The sequence below is a fragment of the Pteropus vampyrus genome, unplaced genomic scaffold, assembly GCF_000151845.1.
Source record: "Pteropus vampyrus isolate Shadow unplaced genomic scaffold, Pvam_2.0 Scaffold76, whole genome shotgun sequence".
NCBI lineage: Eukaryota > Metazoa > Chordata > Mammalia > Chiroptera > Pteropodidae > Pteropus > Pteropus vampyrus.
Window position 1 is genome coordinate 4,406,717 of NW_011888857.1, and position 23,805 is coordinate 4,430,521.

The window sequence follows — 23,805 nt, forward strand, 5'->3', positions numbered from 1 at the left end:
ATATATAAATCTACCAAATCTGATTATGGCTTCTCAGTCTCAGTAATGAAAAGGCACTGTAACAGAGGAGACCACTAGACCAGATTATGTTCAAGCACCAATACCAGCACCTTGCAGCTCTTTGCCTCATAGCTCCAGTGTTGTGACAGCATAATGCCATAGTTGGTCACGATGATTCTGAAGCATCGAGTATAATTTGCTTAGTAAAACATTTTAAGGAGGCAGAGAAGTATATGATGTTTTAGATTCCCATACCAAGAGCTTAAAGTATAAAAGTTTTGGAGTTTAAGTGACGTAACTTACTATCTACCATTTTCTCTGTCAGGTCCTATGATAGAAACTGAGGATTAATGTGATAATATGACTGGGAGGTAGATTATTTCCCTGTTTGCCAGCCGGTTAAGTTAGGACTTGGAAATGCCAAACAGCCTGTTCGAGGAAACCTAATGGGTAAGAGGAAACCACTGATTAAAATGTTAGTCCCTTCCATACTAAAACTTTTTTTTTTTTTTTACAATGCTTCGGTTATGTCAGATTATGTCTGTTGGGAATAGGTTCTCAAGTTTATCGCCTCCTGAAGCCCTAAAGTGGCCCTCTGATTCTGTTGTCATCAATTCTAGAGAGACTCATGAAAGGTATTAACCAGATATGCCGATAAGTGAATAATTAGGATAGAGAATGAAACCTCCATTAAGCCAGTTTTATTCCTTGATCAATTTTATTACTTATTTAACTTGCTCCTAGTCCATTTCCATTTTATTTTTACTGAAAATTATAACAATTAGCATTCCATTTAAACAGTTTAATCATGCCATATTTTATCATAGCTTCTGCCTTCTGAATTGCCCTTGGTTGGTATTATTTCTACCATATTCTCATGTCGAATTTTGCAGCTCAAAATTTCATCAAAGACTTTGTATCACTCGGGTCGATAAATTTTGCTGTTTTAGCCACTGTCAATTTTCACTTTGTGACATTTCTACCAGCAATATGCATTATGGACAAAATCCATATTTATTTACAAATATACACAGTTTTGTCTATCTCTTCTCCCTTGCGACCTTCATCCCCATCCCCATCCCTAAGAGTGCTTCTTCTGAGGTCTCGCACTTTTTCTTTCCTCATAAAATTCATATCATAGAATATTTTAATTGTATAGTTTTCACCACGAAAGATTAGAGAACTTGTAAGTACCGGGTTTTTATCTGATTTATCGCTACCCAGCGCCTAGTACAGGTCTTAGCACACTAAAGGATTCCAAGAGGCCCCCACATTCACATACATAGAAAAACTAGTTCCCTTAAGACACCAGGCAAACGAGGTGTTAACCAAAAAGTGAAAAATTATCCTAAAAGTGTATTCATGGGCACATTCGTAAACTTAGATAAAATTCGCCCCTAGCCTCCCTAGACTGTGGTCGTGTGTTGAAAGAAATCACGACTGATGCTTATCATCCTGACCTTGTAATGATATGGGGGTAGTTTCGGCTTTTGCCTCTTTCCCTTTAAAAGTATCTGCCAAATTCAATGACAGCATATTTCAGATACCAAGTGAACTGCAACACCACAAACAAAGAATAGGCCCTCAAAGTTGTCAACGGCGAGCAGGACCACTCCGGTGAGCAGAGACGCAGAGCTAACCCGAACTGCCAGCGCGGGGGCGGAAAGGCCGGCCCACAGAAGCCCTCGCGGAGGAAGCCACTCTCCGCTGGCCGGGACAAAGCCCGCGCCGACTCCACGCGTCGCCATGGCAACGCGGGGCCTGGGCCTGCCCGGATTGGCCGGGCTCAGCCCTCGCGGGGGCTGCTGGGAGAGCACGTCCCCGCCGCCGCTCCGCCGGTTTGAACTTGGCGGGCCAGATGTGGGCGGCGGGGCTGTGCGGGACTGCTTCGTCCCCATCTGATACCCGGTACCCGGCCGACTGCAGGGCCAAGTCTCGGCCCTCCTCGGGTTCCTTCTCCGCCCTCATGGCGGACGCCGGAGGGCAGGGGCTGGAGGCGGTGGTGTTGTGTTCACCATCTCCACCGCTGAGCTGCAGCAATTCCACCATGTCGCTGTTGTCTCCCCTCCGCCACCAGAGCTTCCCATTTGACGACGACGATGGCGACGGGGAATATGAGGAAGACGTGGACGAAGATTCCCATGATTCACTGGCCAAGGGGGTGAGCCTGAGAGGAATGGATTTACGGGGGTGCGCCAGGTAAACCCAAGGCCGCTGGGCCGATCGATACAGCCTCTCAAGATTCCTTAGATCCTTCTGTGTACCTTCTGCAGCCAAACACTCTCCTCTCTTCCGCTCAAAGGCTGTGCAAGCACCTGCATCGTGAGGTGCTGCTCCTTTTTGCACATAAAGAGACCTCAGCCAGTTCTTAAAAGTGACCTCACATTTTCTATGGTCCTTCAATTCTTTTTCATACTGAGAATATGATGACTGCTGCACTCTCCCGACAAAAACGCACGTAGTCTCAAACAAACATTTGCTACTGTTTCAAGAATTTGATGAATACTCAAGATGTCTGATTGTGGCCACCATAACTCTTGTCCAAACCCTTAACACCAAAGTAGGGTTTACTGCATCTCAGTAGTACCTGTAGCTGTTTTGAAAAAAAAAGAAAAGAAAAATCTGATTGCCAGTGAAGTAGATTGTAGTAAGCAGTATACTTTTTATTTCATAAATTAGGAGCTAAAGCACAGGTTAGCAATGTCAACCTCAGCATCCAGAGACAACTTTGGGGTTGATCTGAGCACTTACTTAACAGTGGAATAGAAGTCATTGAATCGAATATTAGAACCAAAGAGATTAACACAATTGTAATTTGTTTACTTCTACAATTATTCATTCAGCAAACAGTTTGTGTCACATACTAGTCTACTGGGGACTATAAACAGGATAGATATGGTCTCTACTTTCATGAAACTAAAACCTAGATCAAGTCACTCATTTTACAGATAATAAAACTATGGCTTAGAATACAAATAAAAAGTCCGATTCAAAAGGACACACCTAGTTATTAGCAGAGCTGGGCCTAGTACCAAGCTACAGATTGTGTTTTCTCTATACTAATGTGTATGATTGGATATATAGAAATAGGAGCAAAGGGCCTATCCCTGCGAGAATATATTTTTCTGAGGCAGGCCTGGCAAAGCAGGTTCATTCTGGGATTGGCTCATTATGTCATCTTCAGAAAACATTTACAAGTTTCAGATTGTCAATATGTGTAAGGTATAGTACAGGAGATCTAAGAGATACAGACCACACGACCCACCCTTTATCTGTGAGCAGCAAGGTAGCCTACTTCAAATAAAGCATTCATAACTAGAGTGACTGGGATATAGAACCATATAAAGTGACTCATATACTCAATTACAACAGTGAGTCTCTTAAGAATGAGAAGTAAAAGTAAGTACATTGGTGGGAATGGAGATCAGTAAGAGCAACCAAGCAAGCCACTTGTCCAGACTGGTTTTAGCAACAAGAAACAGGCCTTTGATCAAGCTGATAGTAGAACTGATGGTAGAATTAGACTTTCAGGAATTTATTTTCATGTGGGCCTTTGTAGGGATTCTTCAGGACTGAGTTGGCCCAAAGATTTTTAAAATAAATTTTTAAGGTACCTTCTGAGTCTCATTAACAAGACAATGTAGAAAAGTTTAGCAGCCTGAGGAATGACAGCCATCAAAACTACAACCCAGCTACTAAGACCTTGCATTAGCTTCCAAGAACCAAAGCCCTGACCACCAGATAGAGCTTACCAAGAGAGGAGGCAGACAGATTTTTGTCTCCCTTTAGCCAAAGCCGGAATGAGCTGGTGGCATCCTGGGGCCAAGGCTGCCTTCCTTATCACAGTTCATTCCCTATGAATCAAAGGAATCAGTAGGGTGTGGTGTGGAAAGAATGCAGGAGTTGTCAGGCCTTGTGTGTGGCAAGTGTGAGATGTTTATTCAGTGCTCAATAAATGTGTGCTGTGAGTGAAGGCCAGTTTCCTACAGATAGATACAGTGATTGTTTTTAAATACTTCAGAAAACCTAGCACTTCTTTTCAGTAATGATATATGTGGAGGAAATTTTTTCATTTCTCCTCCCTACTTCTAACCTTAAGTTGAGGCCTTAGACACTTGGGGTGATGGGATGAGGAGAGCAGGCAGTCTAAGCGATTAGTCCAGCCATTGTTCTGGGTAATGAGCATCTTCTCTGTGGACCAGGGAGTAAACTTATAGCTGCCTGGGACTTTATGCCTTTTTTTCATCCTTCAGCTGCCATGGTGATCTGACTGTGGCAAACTTATAGGATAAGACTTTTTTGAGCTAGATTTAGGCATCAGCTGCACATGATGGATATGAGCTCAAGATATTTTAGGTGTAAATAGAGCCATGCTTAGAGGATACATTGGCCTTCATGTGGACTGAGTTGAAGCCTACAGTTGCATTCAGACAAAATAATGAGAAGTATTTTCCTAGAGTCTTAGAGTATGTGTTGGACCTGCTGTTTATTCAACTTTATCCTGTATTTTTTCGTATCACTCTATCCATTAGAAAACTTATGTCTTAATAAATGTCCTGATCATAAACAGCTATTTATCAAGCCTCTCTTGATTATGGGTAGAGCTATAATACACATGCTAAACATTTTGAACATACTTGTTAAAAATGTTAAGGAAGAAATTTAATATTTAAAGTGTCATTTTCCAAAAGACACTGTTGTCACCGATTTCTTCTCTCAATATACATTTCTTGGGAGCCTAACATACCTCAGGCTCTAAGCTAGACTCTTGAAATAAAGAATGAGTTAAGATATGTTTTCTGTCTGTAAGGAATTCATGGCCTATGGCAGAGATGGACAAGTGACAGAAAGCCCAAGGTACTTAGTCCAGATTTTTTGCAGAGAGTTTCCCTATGAGGCAGTAAAGATAATGCCTGAGTTCAATCTTGAAGAGAGAGTAGGAATTAGCCATACTCTTCCTCTTACTACTGCTAAATGAAATATACCGAACGTTTACTGAGTGGCTGGACCGGTACTCAGTATTTCAGCATGGCCGTTTCATCCAATAGTAACTGAGGTAGGCAGTACTTTTATCTCCACTTTACAGATGAGCAATGAAAGCTTAAAGAGGTTAAAAATGTATACCAGGAAGAAGCAGGTAGAGATGTTCATCCCAGATGTTTTACTCCCAAATCTAAGTTTGCTCTTTGGCCACATATGGAGGTAGAGGAAAGGAAGGAATTTCAGAATTTTAGGCAAAGCTGCAGAGCACAAGGGCATGGCACATTCATCAATCTGCCTAAAATCAAGAAGACTGAAATGTAGAGTATGGATCAGCTATTGGCTATAGAAGAAGCTGGAAGATAGACAAGGCTCAATTCCTAGGTGTCAGAGGACATGGAGTTTGGATTTCATCTGTGGGCTGAGAAGCTACTGAAGAACTTTGAGATGAGAAGTGACAAGATAGAAGGATGCATTTGAAGAATGAACCTGGCAACAGTGTGGATAACGAATTAGAATGGAGAGGCAGTTTTGTTCAGACAGTGGTTGCAAGGTTGGAGGAGAGGAAAATGGCTTGATAAAATTGAAAGAAGTGGAATTGACATAACTAGGTGATTATATGGGTGTGGTAGGTAGAGGGATCAGATGTGAATAGGGAGCAGGAGGAGTCAAAGATTTGGGTTTCTGGCTTGGCTACCTGGGTAGGTGGTGGTACAGTTTGCAGAGGCAGGATTATAAGAGGAGGAGTAAAATTTTTCTTGGTGGGGAGGGAGTGTGGTAGGTGGATGGTGGAAGATAATTAGACTTATTTTAAACCGATTGAGTTTGATCTAAGTGGAGTTGTCTATCAGGAAACAAGGACTTGGAGCTCAGAAGAAAGATTTGGCTTGGAATGACTGATCTGTACATCGGCACGTAGAGATAGTTTAAACTATGAGAGTGGGAGCATATGTTTGTTCTGCAAGACTGGGAAGGAAAGACATAAAAATATATATAACACATCAACAGTGTTTCTTTCCCGCTGAAGTAAAAGTTCCATCAGACCATGGATGAATTGAGAAATAGCAACAGGAAAAAAAAGAGCTGAAGCTATGCAGTAGAAAAAGTGCATTGCAGTGGGTTAGGCACTTGGTTGCCTGAAGTAGGAAAAGAGGAGCTAAGTCTGTAATAACCTGGTCTTTCTTGCTACCTTGGGTCCTGAACAACCTTTCTTTCCATGGGTGTCGATTGGTCAACTTTTCCTGTTTTAAGAGGCTTATGTGTTCGACCAATCCCTTGTGTTCTTTTACTTATATATTACTTATATTTCCCCTCCTTACTTCTTTTTAGCTTGAGTGAGTAGTTACTTTTCCCTTACTCGAAAGAGACAGACAGGTGCTTGCGTTGTAGGAGGTGACCAAACTGGAGAGTCATACACACCTTGTCTAAGAACTGGCAAAAGAGAGTCAACCAAACCCTTAAAGAGTGCCAGGGGTGCGTGTGCGTGCGCGTGCGTGCACACACACGCACACACACATATATATTGTTTGTAAGTTTTTATTTCAAAACAATTTCAAACTTACAAAAAAGTTGAAGGTATACAGAACTTCTGTTCACCCTTCACCCAGAATCCCCAATCATTAACACATTTGCTTTATCATTCTGTCTGTAAATATATATATTCTTTTTCTTCTTAACTATTTAAGTGAGGAAAAGGGAAAAGTCTGCTCCAGGACCTGATTAGGATCATGTGTTGTAATTAGTTATCCAGATATATGTATGATTTCTAAGAATAAAAAATTGTCATTGAGGCAAATGGACCAGGTGTGGTTTATCCCAATAGGTTTTTTAAAATAATGTAATTTTAGAAGATGAAGGAATTCAAAGGCAATTTGATAAATTAATTCAAATATTGGTGTTTCTTTTTATGATTTTTCAAATGTATATACGATTCATTCATATATATTTAAAAACCATAGTATTCTAAATATATTGTTAAATTTTGTTTTCACTGTACTGCTGAGTGATTTCAACTGTTAAGCTAAAGAGTTTCGAGTTCAAGTGCTATATAGTGTCCTCTCTTTTGTAATAGTGTGGTTGTATCCGAAGATAACCAAGAAGAACAGAAACAGGTGCACTTACCAGAAAGCAGCCTGACACCATGGGAAGTGTGGTTTGTTGGCAAAGAAAAAGAAGAACGTGACCGTCTGCAACAGAAAGCTCTAGAGGTAAAACTAGACAGTTTTCTTTTTATTTAATCCATGAGCTCAAAAAGTAGAGCTGCTGTCTAAATTAAAGTGTTAATGTTATTCCTCAAGACACAGTTTTTGCATTTGTTTGTGTCAGTTAGCTATGTCAATTTAATAACTCATTGTAGAAACAATACATGGTTATTATCAGAACATTTCGAAAATAAAGCTAAGCAATAATTAAGAAAATTAAAATCTCTAATCTCACCATTTCGAGATAACCATTGTTAATATTAAGGCATATAGCTTTCCAGATTTTCTTCTATATAAATTTAAAAAATAAATATATACAAGTGTATATATACAAGTACATACAGTGGAGCTTCACCATTTGTATGTTGAACTGAAATAAATTCAACTGCATATACTTCGTAAAATTTTTAGGAAAAGAGAAAAACAAAAATTGAAATAGGTAGGAATCTACCCCCATGCCACTCAGAGCACATGCCCTAGAGTGAGTTTGTGCTGGGAGATAGGAATCTGCTGGACTTTCAGAGCTTTTCAGTGTCTCTGTGCTTCCCTGCCTTGCTTGTGGACATTTCGTTGTTTGTGATTTTTTCTGAACTCTCTCTCCAAACTCAAAAAATAGTTTGAGATACATTTCACATGAATCCTTCATTCTTTGAACTCTTACTATTTGCTTTTTTGAACCTAGCAGCCAAATAGATTTGGATAATTTGGCATCCCCGAGTATCCAGACTCATCTCAATTCTCCCTGTCCGAACACAGAAAACAAGTAGATTTAAGTGGTGAGAGACACTTCTTGTTTTCAATGAAATAGGAGCAGACTCTTTTGTAACCTGCTTTTTTCTACTTGTTACATTAATATATTTCTATATGATTAAATATTTTTACAACATCATTTATAAATGGCTGGCTAAGATTATTAAAATATATTTAAAAAGTATTAAATGTATATTAGAATATAGTTAACAGGTTCGTTATTGTTAGAAATTTAAATTTATTCTAATCTATTAGTAACTGATGACATAAAAATTCTTAGAACTATAGCTTTGCCCTCCATTATCTTCTTAGGAATAAATTTTCCATATCAGTTTCGAAACTAGTTGTTATTTCTTTGATGCGTTTCTAATCAGGAGGTTTGGCATGATTCACATGATTGTAGTAACCAGTACTTTCTGCTCATTGCCTATTGCGTGATACTTTGTATCTAAAATGCAGATTTATTCCTGGAAAAGTACACAGTGATATTTGTTTCCCCATAGAAGGCCCTGAGAAAGACTTTATGGTTTGATCAAGTTAGGCAGCCTTATTTAAACTTTTATGCTTCTTTCAATTTACTCATCTGTAAAATAAGTGGAAAATAATATCTACGTCACAGGATTTTTGTGAGGATTTAGTGAAAGTATTGCTGATGGTGTTTCATGGTTATTGGTATCATTGTTATTCATAGCCTCGCTAAAGCTTTTTCATTTATTTTCGGAATTAGTGTGTATTGTTTAGATCCCAGACTCATTTCTCTTATCTCAATCTCAAGTTTTAACATTACTAATTCCATTACTTAGTGCAGCAGCTTTCAAAATATTTATTCACAGTGAGAAATCTACTTTGTTTCATGGCACACACAGGCGTGCATACATACACACACATACATATTTAGAATAACATCTTAATTTTTGTATAACCTGGTATTCTATTTTATTTCTTTTTTCTTTTTTGGTAAAGACTGTTCATAATCCATTAAATTGATTTTAGACTCACAGTTTGGAAAACACTGATACAGTGAGTCGGTGGTAAAGTGGAGCTCAGTTTATGGTATCTAGCTTCATCTCTTGTCTCACTAGAAGTCACTTATTACATTAAGAAAAGGAGGATCACTTCAGGTCATTTTTAGAGTCAGCATACAATAAAAGAAGTTAATTAAATTCATAAGGGAGTTTGGGCTTTGGAGTCATACAGAAAAGGCCTGAAATTTTAGCTTTGCATTCTAACTCTGTGACTTTGAGAAAGTTACTTAACTTCTCTGAGCCTCAGTCTTTGTGTCTGTAAGCTAGTAGAGTGGTTAAAAGCGTAAATTCTCGAGTCCTACTGCCTGCATTCAAAATTTGTACCTTGGGCAAATCCTTAACCTTTCTACCTCAATTTTCCTATCAGTGAAAGAGAAAATAATATTTACTTCATACTATTATGAGGACTAAGTGAGCATCAGGAAATGGCCTAATATGTAGGAAGCACTCAATAAAAGTTAGTTGTTGTTATGTATTAAAGGAGATAATAATAAACCACTGAAGATTTGTTTTGAGAACAGACTAAAGTAATAAATATAAAGTCCCTACCACAATGATTAAGCATGTAGCAGAGTATAATTGGTCGAAAAATTAAGACTTTTTCATGTATTTAGTAATATGACATTTCTTATGGCTACGTCATTACTTAACTCTGAAGCAATTAAAATATTTTCACATGAATCTGATCATATCAGTCATGCCAGGGATATCATTAACATATAAGCCAACTACTCACTTTATTATAAGCTTATTTCAAGCTATTGTGATATTCACATTCTTTTCATGCCTTTCTCTTTGTTTTATTTTCTAAGTCATGCTTTCCTTATTTTCCTATTCTTATTTATTGTATTCTCTAATTTGCTTACAGATCATATCATTAAAAGCACAGATTTTTAGTCATAAGGAACAATTCATCTCAGATTCCCATTAAACATGAGGACCAGAAGATAATTTTTCCAAGGTTTCAGTTAGTGGCTAAGCTGAGACTGGATCCTAGTTCTTTAGATGTCCAATTTAATAAGTGTTTTTTCCATAATACCAAGATGTATTTTAGAAATAAATGGACCAGACTTAGTATTTAATTTTGAATTTACCCTGGCTTTCTTATTTTCTTCCTTGAAAAATTAAAGGAAAATTTAAAGGATAGTTGTATCATTAAAAAGATCATTCCTTCTCTTAAATTTGATTTCATTAACAGATTTATTTCAGACACCTCTGTAAAATTAAGAAATTACATAAACCCATCAAAATTACCTGCTTACAACTTTTTTACATTTGTAACTGTTAAGATGACAAATATGATAAATGTTGAATATTAATATTGTGAAAAACTAGCATGTTGGTTTTGTAGGTCATATAAATTTTATTTAAATTTTTTTATTTTAAAAAATTCTGTAACAGACTGCCCTAAATTCTCTATGGCTTTGGGCTCATTCTAATTTTTAACATTTGCTATAACATTTTTAGTACAATCTGTTCTAAATTATAAAATGTATCTAGTTATGAATAATCCAGGTGCCTTTTTTTCCACCACCTTGCCTTTGGCCATTTCATTCATCAGCCCTTAATGAAGAAATGAGGTAGGATATAGAGTTTGTGAAACTCAAAACTCAGTTTTTCTGTTACCTTCAGTGGTAAAGAGTACTTTGGAAGTTGACAAAAGCCATTGAAATAAAAAATGCTGTTTAGGATCCTCTTTGGGTTTTGGTTTTCCGTAATCAAGTGTTTATTCTGTGGGAAAACAGCTATAATCCTGTTGAAATTCAGTGGTGTACCAGAAGACGACATAAGGGCCTTGTGAGAGAAGACTCCAGCTGTCTGGAAGAGGTCTGCCTTGGTGGTAAACAGATGGAGGCATTCAGGGTGGGAAATTCTGAGACGGCCAGCCTTGGAAGGGAGGGTTGTGTCTCAGAATGTGATGTATATTCTGGGGTGGCAAATTACTTGAACAGACATCCTAAGATTAGAGCACTGTCTGGGTCAGTGGTAGTATTTTCTAGGTACTGTTGACCCTTCCTTTATCTTTAACTCTCATGTCAACATTAACTAAAATTTGTGAGCCATAAAATAGAAACACAAAGTCTGATTTTTTTTGTTTTTCTGATTTTTCAAATTTAATTATGTGAAGAATCTTAAAAGGATACATAAATATAACAATCATATCTTTAGTTGTATATTTAAATGATTTCTTGAAAATAAAATTTGGGACTGTTTAGGAAAATAAGTTGGATATATGGTTGTCAGATCTGTATCTAGACTGTCATACACATACACATACAGACAGACATACATAAATACATATAGACATATATTCCCCCTTTTTGTTTCCTGACACAAGTCCAGACTTCTCTTACAGCTCATACACTGTGGCAACCTCCTAATCAGTCTCCCTTTAATGTAGTCTTTAACCTTTATCATTAGGAGTTCTAAATCATCCCTTTGCTATGTATTCCTGCTTCTTAGTGTTTGATTTATACTGCCTATCTCAAAAGACCTTTATCTATCTAGTTACCACCCACTACCCCACCATCCCTTTTCTCCCTCCTAGTCAAGCCAGTTCCTCACTGTTCTTCTTATGGTGTTCATTTCTGACCACCCTGGTCCACACTGTTTCTCTTCTCATCTCTTCCCTTCTTTTCCCTTTTCTAGACTCCTGTTAGACAAATACCTCACAACGTAGCACTTAATTCTTTTGTGTATCTAGAAGGAGATTAGATCAGAGACTTCTGGAATTTTATCCCTGTATGTCTCAGTTCACGCTATCTTTATAGCAGGCGCTCCATTAAAAAAAAGTATTAAGTGAATAATCAAGGAATAGCATCTAATGAAAAGTATTTTTAAAACTAAGATGACTATTTTACTTTGGGGGATGGGATAGGGGGTAGTGTTTAAAAATTGGAAGATTTTCTGAATGAGTGAGGGCAGCTATTTTCTGTGCAGTAGAATTTTAGGATGAAAGATCATGGAAGACAGGTATCCTGCACTAGTTGTTCTAACGTGCAAAAGATATGTTCTTGGTGTCAAGTTTTATCTTGATTTCATTTAACACACTGGAATTGTCTGAGAATTGAAAAATTGTCCTTCCCATTACCACCCATGCTCAAGTAGGTAGGTCTTTGGGAAAGGGAGGGGTGGGGAGGAGGAGTGAATTTCAGTGGAAGAGATATATATAAAAGTATCTGATTATTAGTACCTAAGAATAAAGAAGAAAAATAACCAGTAATTGTGATAGTAGAGTCCTAGGAGTCTAGTTTAACAGCATTCTCAACTAATGCAGTAATTTAACTGATGAGTGACAGAGTGGTGGCGTTCAGCTTATAGTTTTATTTGGCCATACCTTACACATTCTTTCTGCTGAGGAAGTGCCCAAACGTGTAGATTCGAGCGACAGCAAGGCAGTTAAATAATCTGGGATATGAATGTGGTTTTGTTTTATATTCCAGCAGCTATAAAATCAGTGAAGAAAAATCTGGATTCTTTTTTTCCATAAAGGAAATTGAATGGCATGTGTGCATTTCTTCTTTGGAATGACTCTGAATTAAAATTTTTAAATTTAGGGATTTTTTAATACCTACTCTTTATCTTCATCAAGAATCTAGAAGCTTTTTATAACTAAAAAAAGTTGCAATTCCCTTGAGCTTCTGCCAATAGAGTACAGTGATGCCAAAATTTATGTGTGGGAAAGTTGATTTCAATGAGGGTAATTTAGCTGAAGTTTAGTCTAAGAAACTAGTGTATTGCTGCCAAGCAATTATTTGCATTTCTAAAAAAATGACATACTTTTTACCAATGCTTTCTTTTCATCATAGACTAGCTAAGTAAGTTATTGTCACTAACGGTATGTTTTCTATAAAGGAACTATATTCTTGTTTAATTTGGTTAACTTTAGCCTTTTTAAAAATATGTGATTAGAATACTTCTATTAAAAGTTGCCTTTCATTTGAATAAAATTCACAGGAACTAAATCAACAGCTAGAAAAAAGGAAAGAAATGGAAGAACGTGAAAAAAGAAAGGTAATTGCTGAAGAAAAGCACAAGGAATGGGTTCAGAAAAAGAATGAAGAGGTAAGGAGAAAAAAATGCACACACACACTGACATTTTTTTTTGCTATGTTCTTCCTATTACTCCTCATTAAGTAAGTTTTTCTTATTTTCTCTTAGAGTTTTTCTTCTCTAATCTGATTTTTTTTCCTAATCTCATGGACATTATGAAGTCTCTTTCTTCTGCCCTTTGCTTTCTGCTACTCTCCCTCTTCCCTCATGTGGCTCTGTCTTGTATCTGGTTACAGGTAATCATGAAGTCTGTCTCTAGACCTGACCTCCTGAAATCTTGGATTTCCATCATTAAGTCAGCAGGCACCTCTGAGCGTGCAAATCTAAAACAAGCTATTTTTGCCCATTCTTTGGTAGAACTCCTTGATTTCTGTTATTAGTCGTACTGTCATCTCAGTCACCCAGGCATAATCATAATTCTTCTATTGTTCATAGTCATCCTCTCCTTTCCTTTAAATGACCACTCTCCTGTTTGTGATCTCTTTCTGTCTGATCTCATTACATCTTTCAACGTTTTTTGTTTGTTTGTTTATTTTCCCATGCTGGAAAGTAAGTTCCATAAGTGCAAGGATTTTTGTCTCTTTTGTTCATTGTTTAGCAGCTGGATCAGTACCTGACACATAATAGATGCTCCCAAATGTTTGTTAAATAAATGAATCCACCCTCTGTGTTCTTGCCAGACTAATCTTGCTGAAACAGTCAGATGTCATTTCCTAGTTCCAAATATATTTTTCATGATTCCTCGCTGACTTCTGAATAATGTTTTAACAATTCTAGCCAAGCCATGTTTTCTTCCACCTGTGGTTCCTTCATTCTATGCTGTTGCTTCTTACTGACATGCTTTTGGGTGTACACACACAGGATAATCATGGCCCAAGTTCTTGGAGTATTAGTTTTACTGTAGAATTTTGAGAGGAAAAATGTTATTTTTATGTTAAAGTAAGCACAGATATTTAATGGAGTAGAACATAAACTTTATGTGATTTTTAAGATACACAATATATTTCAAAGAAATCTTAAGCTTTGGACTGTGTTCTCCAGCCCCTGGGGATATGTGTTCATGAGAAATTTTAAAAACATTTTTGTTCTGTGTCTTACTTCCTAATTTTTTTAATATATTTCATCGGCTTGGAATCTGATCATATCCTCCATTCTACACTTTATTATTCAACTTGGAGCATTTACTACATGAAGCATTCTCTGATCACATGTTAGAAACTCCTCTAAATCTGTGTTCAGTTTTATCACTTTGTCATATACTGCCTTGTATTATGTACATATTTTGTTGCTATTTTGTATTATGTATATATCTTCACTTCCTTTGTAATTTTAAGATTTTTAAGGACAAGAATTAATTTTTATATTACTTTTTAATATAAAAAGATCTAACATAATGCTTTATATTACAAGATCTAACATAATGCTTTATATTATAGTAATCATTTGTTGTCGAAATGAATGAATGCATGGTATTATCTTTCTTTCAATTTTAATACATTCTTATATTGGATCACAAATTAAAAATTTTTTAAATACTTAACAGTTTGTTATTTATTGTAATATTTACATATTTAGAACGATACATCTTTTATTATAACCTAATTTTATGAATTTAGTCAAATGTTTCAGTTGTAAGACAAAGTTTTAATTTTTAATTCTAAATTTTAATCTTTAAGTATTGTTATATCTAATGCCCATTGATATGAATAAGAATACCTAGTAAATCATTTCAGTAAATTGAAGATGACATAAGTTTCTTCATCTAGGTATTGTAAGAAGGAAATTGACGACACATGTGTGTGTTATAGCCATTAATGTATTTGTTCTTCACTTCAGAAGTTTATTATTATTATTATTATTATTAATTTTAAGTTTACATCATCCTAAATATTCTTTGTGAATAAATGCCAAAACCAAAGTAAGCCTCTGTGACCATTACCAAGCTTTGGGCAATACTTTTTTTGAAGATTATAACTTTAAAATAAAATAATTTTACATGTACAGAATAGCATGCTCTCTCCTCTAAAAGCTTTTCTTATCTTCTAACTCCATTAAACTCATTTTACCATGCCAATCAAATACAGTTGTTGTTTGTCTAAGAATGTAAGATACCGCTAAGAGATGATATATTCTCTGTTTTAATTAGTGGTAGTAGATCTAATCCAATTATTTGAGAAAAAAAATTCTTTCTTTTGGAGGGAAATGGCTTCCCCTGACATAAATCACTAATTATTGAAAGCAAAATTCCATAAGGTTGAGAATAGTTCAAAAATGAACCCTGAGAAATTAAGTTTATTCTGCAGAACTCTTGTGCATGTTAAAGAATAATTGATTACTTGAATTTTTTTTTTTCTTTAAGACCTATCAGATTTCTTATTTCAGTCTTAGTTACATTTACCTCTATTTGTAAAGTCTGCTCTCCTGGTTCTTCTCTTCCCTTCTGGCATCTAGCTTTTTTCTTCTCTGTTTACATTTCATTGTGTGTGGTCCTCCACTGCCTCCAGCTTCATTCACGTTTTAGCTATATCTGTGGAGCTATTTTCTCTAAGTCGTTTTCACTGTGTTCTATCAAAAAATCAGACAAAAAGAATTTATGTATCCATTAGCAAAGCTAGTTTCTTATACTATGACTGCAAATTGTTAAATCTGTTTCAAATAAATGACTTATCTCATCTGGTACTCTTATAGTTGTGTTGCCATACTAATTCATTTTTTAGATTGTGTTGCAGTTTGTTACCACATGTTTTATATAAGGGCCTTTATCCTCAGTATTTTTAAAAATTATTGAAAAATAAAATTATTTTTATTTTTCAAAACATAGAACTGATTTTTTGAATGTAGAAAATAAATTCGGATCAGCAGAGCATGTGATTGATAACACTGTTATCCATGCATCATTTATGCATTCAACACTTTTACTATGTGTCAGGTACTATTGAAAGAAACAGAGTAGAAATTTAGAAACTTTAGCCAGTCGTTTTGTTAGTTTCCTTTAGTTTCAAGAAACAAAGGTTCCCTCAGGTCACCTTTTAAAGAGGGAGATTTATTTTTGTGTTCTGTGTGGTATAGAACTGGAGTGCCAGAGATCTGAAGCCACTTAGTGGCTGGCTACTCTCTCGATACTTCTGAGTGCCTGCTCCATTCTCCTTTTGCTAAGTGAAAGTATTCCATTCTCTCTTCTCTAGTTTAAATCCTACAGAGAGCCTGTCTGATGTTTTAAAATCAACTTCTTTGAGCTATAATTTTTATACAATAAAATGCACCTATTTTAAGTTTGATGAAGTTTGACAAACTTATAGCTGTATAACCAGCAGCACAGTCAAAATGGAGAACATTTCCATCACTCAGAAAAGTTCTCTTTTGTTGCTTTGCATTCAACCCCTGCTCTCCCCTCCCCCTTACCCCCAGCTAGCCCCAGCTCCAAGGAACCCATTAGTCTGCTTTCTATCCCTGCAGATTTGCCATTTCTAGAAGTTCATATAAATGGAATTATAAAATAGGTTTTCTTTTGCGTTGGGTTTCTTTTGTTTTTAAAATTCCCTGATATTTCATGTATTGATTGTGTGTTTTTATTGCTGAGTAGTATTCTATTGACAGAATACCACAAATTGTTTCAATCTATTCACTAGTTGATGGCCAGTTGTATTGTCTCCAGTTTTGGGGTATTATGAATAAAATTCTATGATGACTTATGTACAAGCCTTTTTGTAGACATTGGTTTTCATTTCTCTTGGGTAAATGCCTAGAAACTGAATTACTAGGTTGTATGGTAAGTATATGTTTAACTTTATAAGAAATTGCTAAACTGTTTTTTAAAGTGCTTGTACCATTTTACATTCCCACTACTATTGTATGGAAATTCCAATTGCGCCACATCCTTGCCAAACTTAATATTGTCTGTCTGATTCATTTTAAGTCATGCTAGTAAGCATGTAATGATGTGTCATTGTTGTTTAATTTTCATTTCCTTGAGATCTAATGATATTTAGCATCTTTTTATAAGCTTATTTATTGTATTAGTCTACTAGGACTGCCATAACAAAATACCTCCGACTGGGTATTAAACTACTCATTGAAATTATTAATTTTCTTAGTGTTTCGGAGGCTAGAGGTCCAAAATGAAGGTGTCAATAGGGTTTGGTTTCTTCTAAGGCCTCTCTCCTTGGCTTGCATATGGATGCCTTCTCTCCATACCTTCATATGGCTTTTTCCCTGTGCTTGTGCATCCCCAATGTCTCTTTCTCCTCTTAGAAGGACACCAATCCTATGTGGTTAAGGTCCCACCCTTATGATCTTAATTACCTAATTATCTTTTTGAAGGTCCTGTCTCTAAATACAGTCACATTGAGTGTTAAGTCTTCCCAGCCATATGAATTGGATGGTGGCAGCATGGACCATTTCTGCATCTCTTTTCCTGTTTTATTTAGTGTTTAAATTTTTGCCCATTTTGTGGAAAGATTGTGCGTCTTACTAAGTTTTAGGAGTTCTTTATATATTCCTTTAAGTCCTGTTACATATATGTATTGCAAATATTTCCTGCCATTTAATCTTCTTAATGGTATGTTTTAAAGAGCAAAAGTTTTAAATTTTGGTAAAGTTCCATATTTCAGTTTTTTTTTTAATAGTTTGTGGATTTTGTGTCATATTTAACAAACATTTACCTATGCCAAGGGTGTAAACATATTCTTCATTGTTTTCTTCTAGAAGTTTTATAACTTTATCTTTTACCTGTATGTGTATTTTGAGTTAATTTTAATGTATGGTTCGAGTTAAGGGTAAAGGTTAATTTTTTTTGCATATGGATATCCATTTGTTACAACATTATTTGTTGAAAGGTAATCTTTTTCTTACCTTGACACTTTTGTTTAAAATCAGTTGACCATGTACCTATGAGTTTATTTCTGGACTCTCTTCTGTTCCATTGATCTGTATTCTATGCCAGTACGATACTAGCCTGTTACTATAGCTTTATAATTCTTAAATTTATAATTCTTCCAATCATGTAGAGTAAATCCTCCATCTTTTTCTTTTTCAAAATTGTTTTAATTACTCTGCATTTTCCATGTACAATTTGGATTTTCTTCACTAGTCATGCTTGCTTGAATAGTGCCTGTGATACCACTGGGATTGCAGTAAAAATATAGATCATTTTGGAGGAAATCACTGTCTTAACATCAAATTTTAAATCTATAAACATTTTTATTTGTATTTATATAGGTCATCTTTAATTCTCTTAATGATGTTTTTAGTTTTTAATGTACAGGGATTTAATACATTTTTTTTGTTAAAGGTACCTCTAAGTATTTCATGTTTTTGATGATGAGAGCAATTATTTTGCCTTATTCATGATATTACATTATAATTCCTATACCTAGTTTTGATAGCAGAGTAATCCTGGGCTCTTCAAACAAGCTTAGATGTGTTTCCTGTTTCTCTGTTTTCTAAAACAAGTTGTGTACTAATTGATGTTATTTCTTCTTTAAATGTATGTTAGAATCTACCAGTGAAGCTATCAGAGGCTGAACTTTTCTTTGTGGGAAAGTTTTAAATTCTGAATTGTTTTTACAAGTAGACAGTTATTCAGATACTCTATTTCTTCTCGAGTCATTTTTGGAAAGTAGTATATTTTAAGGGATTTTGACATTTTATTTAAGTTGAATTTATTGGCATAAAATTGTTTTTAACATTCTCTCATTTCAGTGTCTATATAATCTATAGTGATCTGACACCATCTATGTGACTTTAGGCAAATTATTTAACTTCTGTGCCTTAGTTTCTTTATTTGTAAGATGAGATCACAGTAATGTCTACCTCATATTGTGGTTATAAGAATAAATTGATGTAGTACATGCATATAAAGTGTATAGAGGAATAAAAGGCAGAGTTAGCACTGGATAAATGCCGTTATAATTGAAAACAATGTGGAGGCTCATTGACTCCTATTGATGAGGTCGTGGAGTCTCATGAGTCAGACAGACATTGAACGAGATGTGCTCCAAGGTCCTTTTTAATCTTGTAGATTTTCTGACAGTACAAAGTGGTTAGAATCCAGTATTTAGTGGATAAAAGTCAGTGGATATTGAGTTCTCCGCAAGAAAAGATTCCTTTTTTTGCAGCTATTAGTTGCCCAACAGGAAGGAAATATAGCAACTAGGGGAATGATTGGACTGTGATTTTTAAGACCTGTCTTTCTTGAACAGCACTGGAGATATATGGTATGTAACTGATGTTTATTACTTGGGTGTTAATTGAATTGCTTATAATAAAGTATTCTAGAAGATACTTTCCAGGGAAGAATTTCTTTTCTTGGTTCATATTTTCTGCTCCATGAAGGGTGAAGTATATGACATTTGTATTGCATACACTTTGTGCCTTGTGGATTATTTTCTAAACCTTTGATAAAGCTAGCCATGTCATTGGTTATTTAGAATTTGGCTGTGTTGGTAGATTTCTTGTGAATGAGAAAGGAAAAACATTGAGTTATAGTCCATGTCAAATTTTTTCTGGAAAGGGCTAGATAAATATTTTAGGCTTTGCAGGCCAATACAGTCTCTGCTACAGCTATTCAGCTTTGCTATTGTGGTGTAAACACAGCCATAGACAATAAATCTGTAAATAAATGGGCATGGCCACATTTCGGTAAAACTTTATTGAAAAATATAGGTGGCAGGTAGACCATATTTGGCCTGCAGGCTATAGCTTGCGAACCTCTCTGGTCTACATAAGACTTACAAGAATTGCAGAGCCAAAGATTTGTCTGTATGTGCCCTTATAGTGGTTAATGGGCCAAAATATCATTTATTTGTCCTCTGTAATTCACTGATGGTGAAGATTTATTCAAGTATTCATATTGGCAAAATGTCCAGGAAACGTGTGCATATGTGGCTCCTATTTCAGAGGGTAAACGTCCATTAAAACACACTAAGATTCAGGTCAATCTAACAGGTTGTAACTTCTGTTCACTAATTTATTCAGCAAATCTTTATTGAGTGCCTGTTGTTTATTAGCACTGTCCCAAGCTCTGAGTATACTTCGATGAACAAGATCTTTATTACTGCCATTATGAGTCTTATAACCAAGCCAGTAGACTAAAATTGACCAGGTAATTGCAGGTATGTTATATATTTTCATAAGCCACATTGTGTCAACTACTGTGTTGTTATATATTTTAAGAAATAACTAGTTTAGAAAATTATTGTGTATAACACTCTTTTCTAGTATGAGGATAATTATAGATATTTCAATTAAAATTCATTATTTTTATTTAAGAAAAGAAAAGAAAGGGAACAAAAAATTAACAAAGAAATGGAAGAAAAAGCAGCAAAGGAACTGGAGAAAGAACATTTGCAGGAAAAAGCAAAAGAAAAATATCAAGAATGGTTAAAGAAAAAAAATGCTGAAGAATGTGAGAAGAAGAAGAAAGAAAAGGTATTCTTATTAAAGTGAGCAGTTAGAATACATGGCTTTGGTATTCATTTGTGCCAAAATTGGCACTGTTTTAACATAAAAATAAATGACACTATCCCTACTTAATTGAACATATTCAAGCTTCAAAATTCAAGCTTCAAAATTCAGAAATGAATATGCATTTGTGGTTTTCTTAGGTTAAGAAATGGTAATATACCTGTTGATATTCTTTTCACTTAGGTTCAAACTTTTTATCATTGTGAATGGTTTTAAATATTTTGATGTACTTTTATTACAGTACCGTAAATTACTACACTATTTTAAAACAGCAAATTGCTTTTTTTAATGACTTGTTTAGAGGCAGCCACTTTAATATCATATCCCTGATGTTCAGTTTTGTTCTCAAATTATAGAAATATGATTCATTATTTATCATCAGTAAGCCATTAGAGTGGGAAGCTAATAGAGAAAAGAATCAGTAGAATTTCAATAGAATTTTTAGTTACAGAATATTCCTGGAGAGTCTTTGGTCTTGTCATTTTAAGGAAAAAGAAAAACAACGGCAAGCTGAATTACAGGAAAAAAAGGAAATAGCAGAAAAAAAGTTTAAGGAATGGTTGGAAAATGCAAAAAATAAACCTCGTCCAGCTGCAAAGAGCTATGGTTATGCCAATGGAAAACTTACAGGTTGGTTTTTATGTCATGTGGCTTACATAAATATGTCTTACAGGAGTAAATATTATGCATTATATTTTCTTTTGACAGAAATAGAAATGTGTAAAAATCTTTTTTTTTTTTTCAAATTACCATTTTCTGGAAGATTATATTATAACATATGATGTTCCTGTGGAGATACAACGGATTTATTGTCTTTTTCTTTGAATCAGATATATTTTAAAGGCATGAGTTACAAACTGCAAAGTAATTATTCTAACATTAACAAGTTAAATTTTCTTACATTTCTTAGATTTTAAAGCCTTAACAGGACCTATCTAAGGGGTGATTTTTCTTCCCCTTCTTCTAACCGTCTCTGAGGCAGAGCTTCCAGTGTCTTTGACACATTCTTTTTGCAGGGTGGAATACTAGACAGCATATGAACCATACATAAAACCGGGTAGCCTTTAGGCTTGGTCTGATTATAAATGGTAGTGCATGTTTTCCTTTGTACTTTATGTTGGAAGCTCATACCTTGCTGACAGCTGCCTTCACTTATTTAAGTGATTTATTATTAAAAATACTCCCATTCTGTTTTGTTCACACAATAGAACATATTCCAGACTTTGTTTTGACCATCTTGGTGAAGTGTGTGTTGACATATCTATGCAGTCAAAGTGGGCTGCCAGTGTCTGAATGACACATTCCTGCTGTCAGGATTTAGGCCTCTCCTACATGTCACAAGGGTCATCTGTTAGAGCTACTGAGCATGATCTGCTCCATTTTTTTTCTTTCTTGTTTGAGAAAAGAGTAATAAGCAGTGATTTTAACCAAATGATTGGGTAGTAAAGTTAAAACTTTAGGTGGGAATATACATACTGACTAGAAGTTAATTGCTAAAATAATGGATTGTTTTATTATTTTGCATATTTAATGTTGTTATTCTAATAAGCAGCATATTTGTTTGCAAATGCTCCAATGCTCTTAAGTCTATTCTTTATGCTCATGTCAATTTTACAAGTTATGAAAGAAATTTATGTGCACATATAGGGACTAGAAGATTTTAATATGATTTAGAAAATGTTCCTCCTTCAGAATTATTAGATATTGGGTGTCACAACTCATTAAACACTTCATATACATTATATTAGGAGAATACTCCATGATCAAAGTTACAGTGATATTATGAAATCTTAGTAGTTTGTGTGACAGTAATTTAGAATTTCAGTGAATCTAAACAAGAATCTTGATTCACTATAGCTATATACACAATGTACATTTTTGTTTTTCTGTAAACTTTTATGTCTGACTAGGGAATACAATTACACAGTTAGTGGTTTCCTAGATTTAGTTAAGAAAATGAAGATTTTATTTAATTTAAGGGTTCTAAATTTAATTTCTTAGTAAAATTTTTATGAGTTTTTATATGTTTTAAAAGTAACATTTTTTTCTAATCTTAGAATTACCATTTACATGTTAATTTTTACTACAGTATTTACTGTATTTGAAAAGTGTTACTTGTCTGAAAATATCGAGTTCATTTTAAATGAGTCAAATTGGTTTATCAATGATATTTTTGCCCTTATATTTTAACATTTTTCTAGGAATTTTAAAATAATTAGTTTCTTTGATCTCAAGAAATTTTTTTCTTGTTTTGCTTTGTTCTGATTTTTTAACAATTTTAGGTTTTTACAGTGGAAATTCTTATCCAGAACCAGCCTTTTATAATCCAATTCCCTGGAAACCAATTCATATGCCTCCTCCCAAAGAAGCTAAGGATCTATCAGGAAAGAAGACTAGAAGGCCTGTGATAAGTCAGCCACATAGGTCATCATCTCTGGTAATTCATAAAGCCAGAAGCAATCTTTGCCTTGGAACTCTGTGCAGAATACAAAGATAGTAGACATGAGAAATTGCATGCTTTTTCCTACAGATATTTAATTTTAAAATCAGAAATTGTTTTTTTACTGCTCAGTCAGTGGTTCAACATTTGGTGTTGTGATTGACAAATTCAGATTTTTGCATTTACATATGGAGTCCTTAGAGTTGATTAAGGAAGATATTTTATACATTTTCAGTTTTATAAATGCTTCAAGGTTGATCTTGGCATATTTTTTCGCAGGATAAATGACTGGATATCTAGCAATTGTGTTTGTATTTAACTTGTGTTAAAGCTACTGTGATACCAATAAAACCAACAATTTTTCTTGTGTTCTTTCATACTCTATGTTGTTTGTGTTTATGTTTATGAACATAATAAAGTTAAGATTAAATTGTTCAAAAAAGCATTTCTAAACTACATGCTCAAGATAACTCTTAGAAGAATCTAAATCCTAGAGCATAAACATCGTTTATGCTCTGGATCTTAGATTGTTATTAGCAGTTTTGAGATATTAATAGTATTTTGCTGTACTTTGTATAAATACTAATTATTAGGTTGTTAATTTTGAAATTAGGATTATTTTGATGTTAACTATTAAATGATATTTTACTGAAGATGAGATCACAGATCTTATTAATAAATAAATGTTAAGGATATTCAAAGGATTACTAAAATAGCACTCAGCACTTTTTGTTAAATTTTAAAAGTCTATATCTTTTTTTAGGGGATCATCAAGAAATGAAAATTTGTTGTGGCAATGTAAAGTCAGTAAGTTCATTTAAAAGCGATTTCTATTTAGCATATATTCCATGTTTCATACTGTTTTAGTCATCTGCCAGGTTTCTTGTGATTA

General features: G+C 34.8%; 1 protein-coding gene across 1 annotated transcript; it reads left to right on the plus strand.

The window, feature by feature from the left end:
* Window positions 1–1,796: 1,796 nt before the first annotated feature.
* CCDC34 (coiled-coil domain containing 34) lies at window positions 1,797–23,297 on the plus strand. The gene is made up of 6 exons (XM_011362575.2): window positions 1,797–2,199; window positions 7,052–7,187; window positions 12,914–13,021; window positions 20,279–20,437; window positions 20,962–21,103; window positions 22,756–23,297. The coding sequence occupies exons 1-6, from the start codon at window positions 1,859–1,861 to the stop codon at window positions 22,968–22,970; spliced, it is 1,101 nt and encodes a 366-aa protein (XP_011360877.1). The 5' UTR covers window positions 1,797–1,858; the 3' UTR covers window positions 22,971–23,297.
* The last annotated feature ends 508 nt before the right edge of the window (window positions 23,298–23,805 follow it).

Coding starts and splice junctions, on each gene's coding strand:
- CCDC34 (XM_011362575.2), top strand. CDS start 1,859: ATGTGGGCGGCGGGGCTGTGCGGGACTGCTTCGTCCCCATCTGATACC. Junction 20,438..20,961: donor AGAAGAAGAAGAAAGAAAAG/GTATTCTTATTA, acceptor TGTCATTTTAAG/GAAAAAGAAAAACAACGGCA. Junction 21,104..22,755: donor TGCCAATGGAAAACTTACAG/GTTGGTTTTTAT, acceptor TAACAATTTTAG/GTTTTTACAGTGGAAATTCT.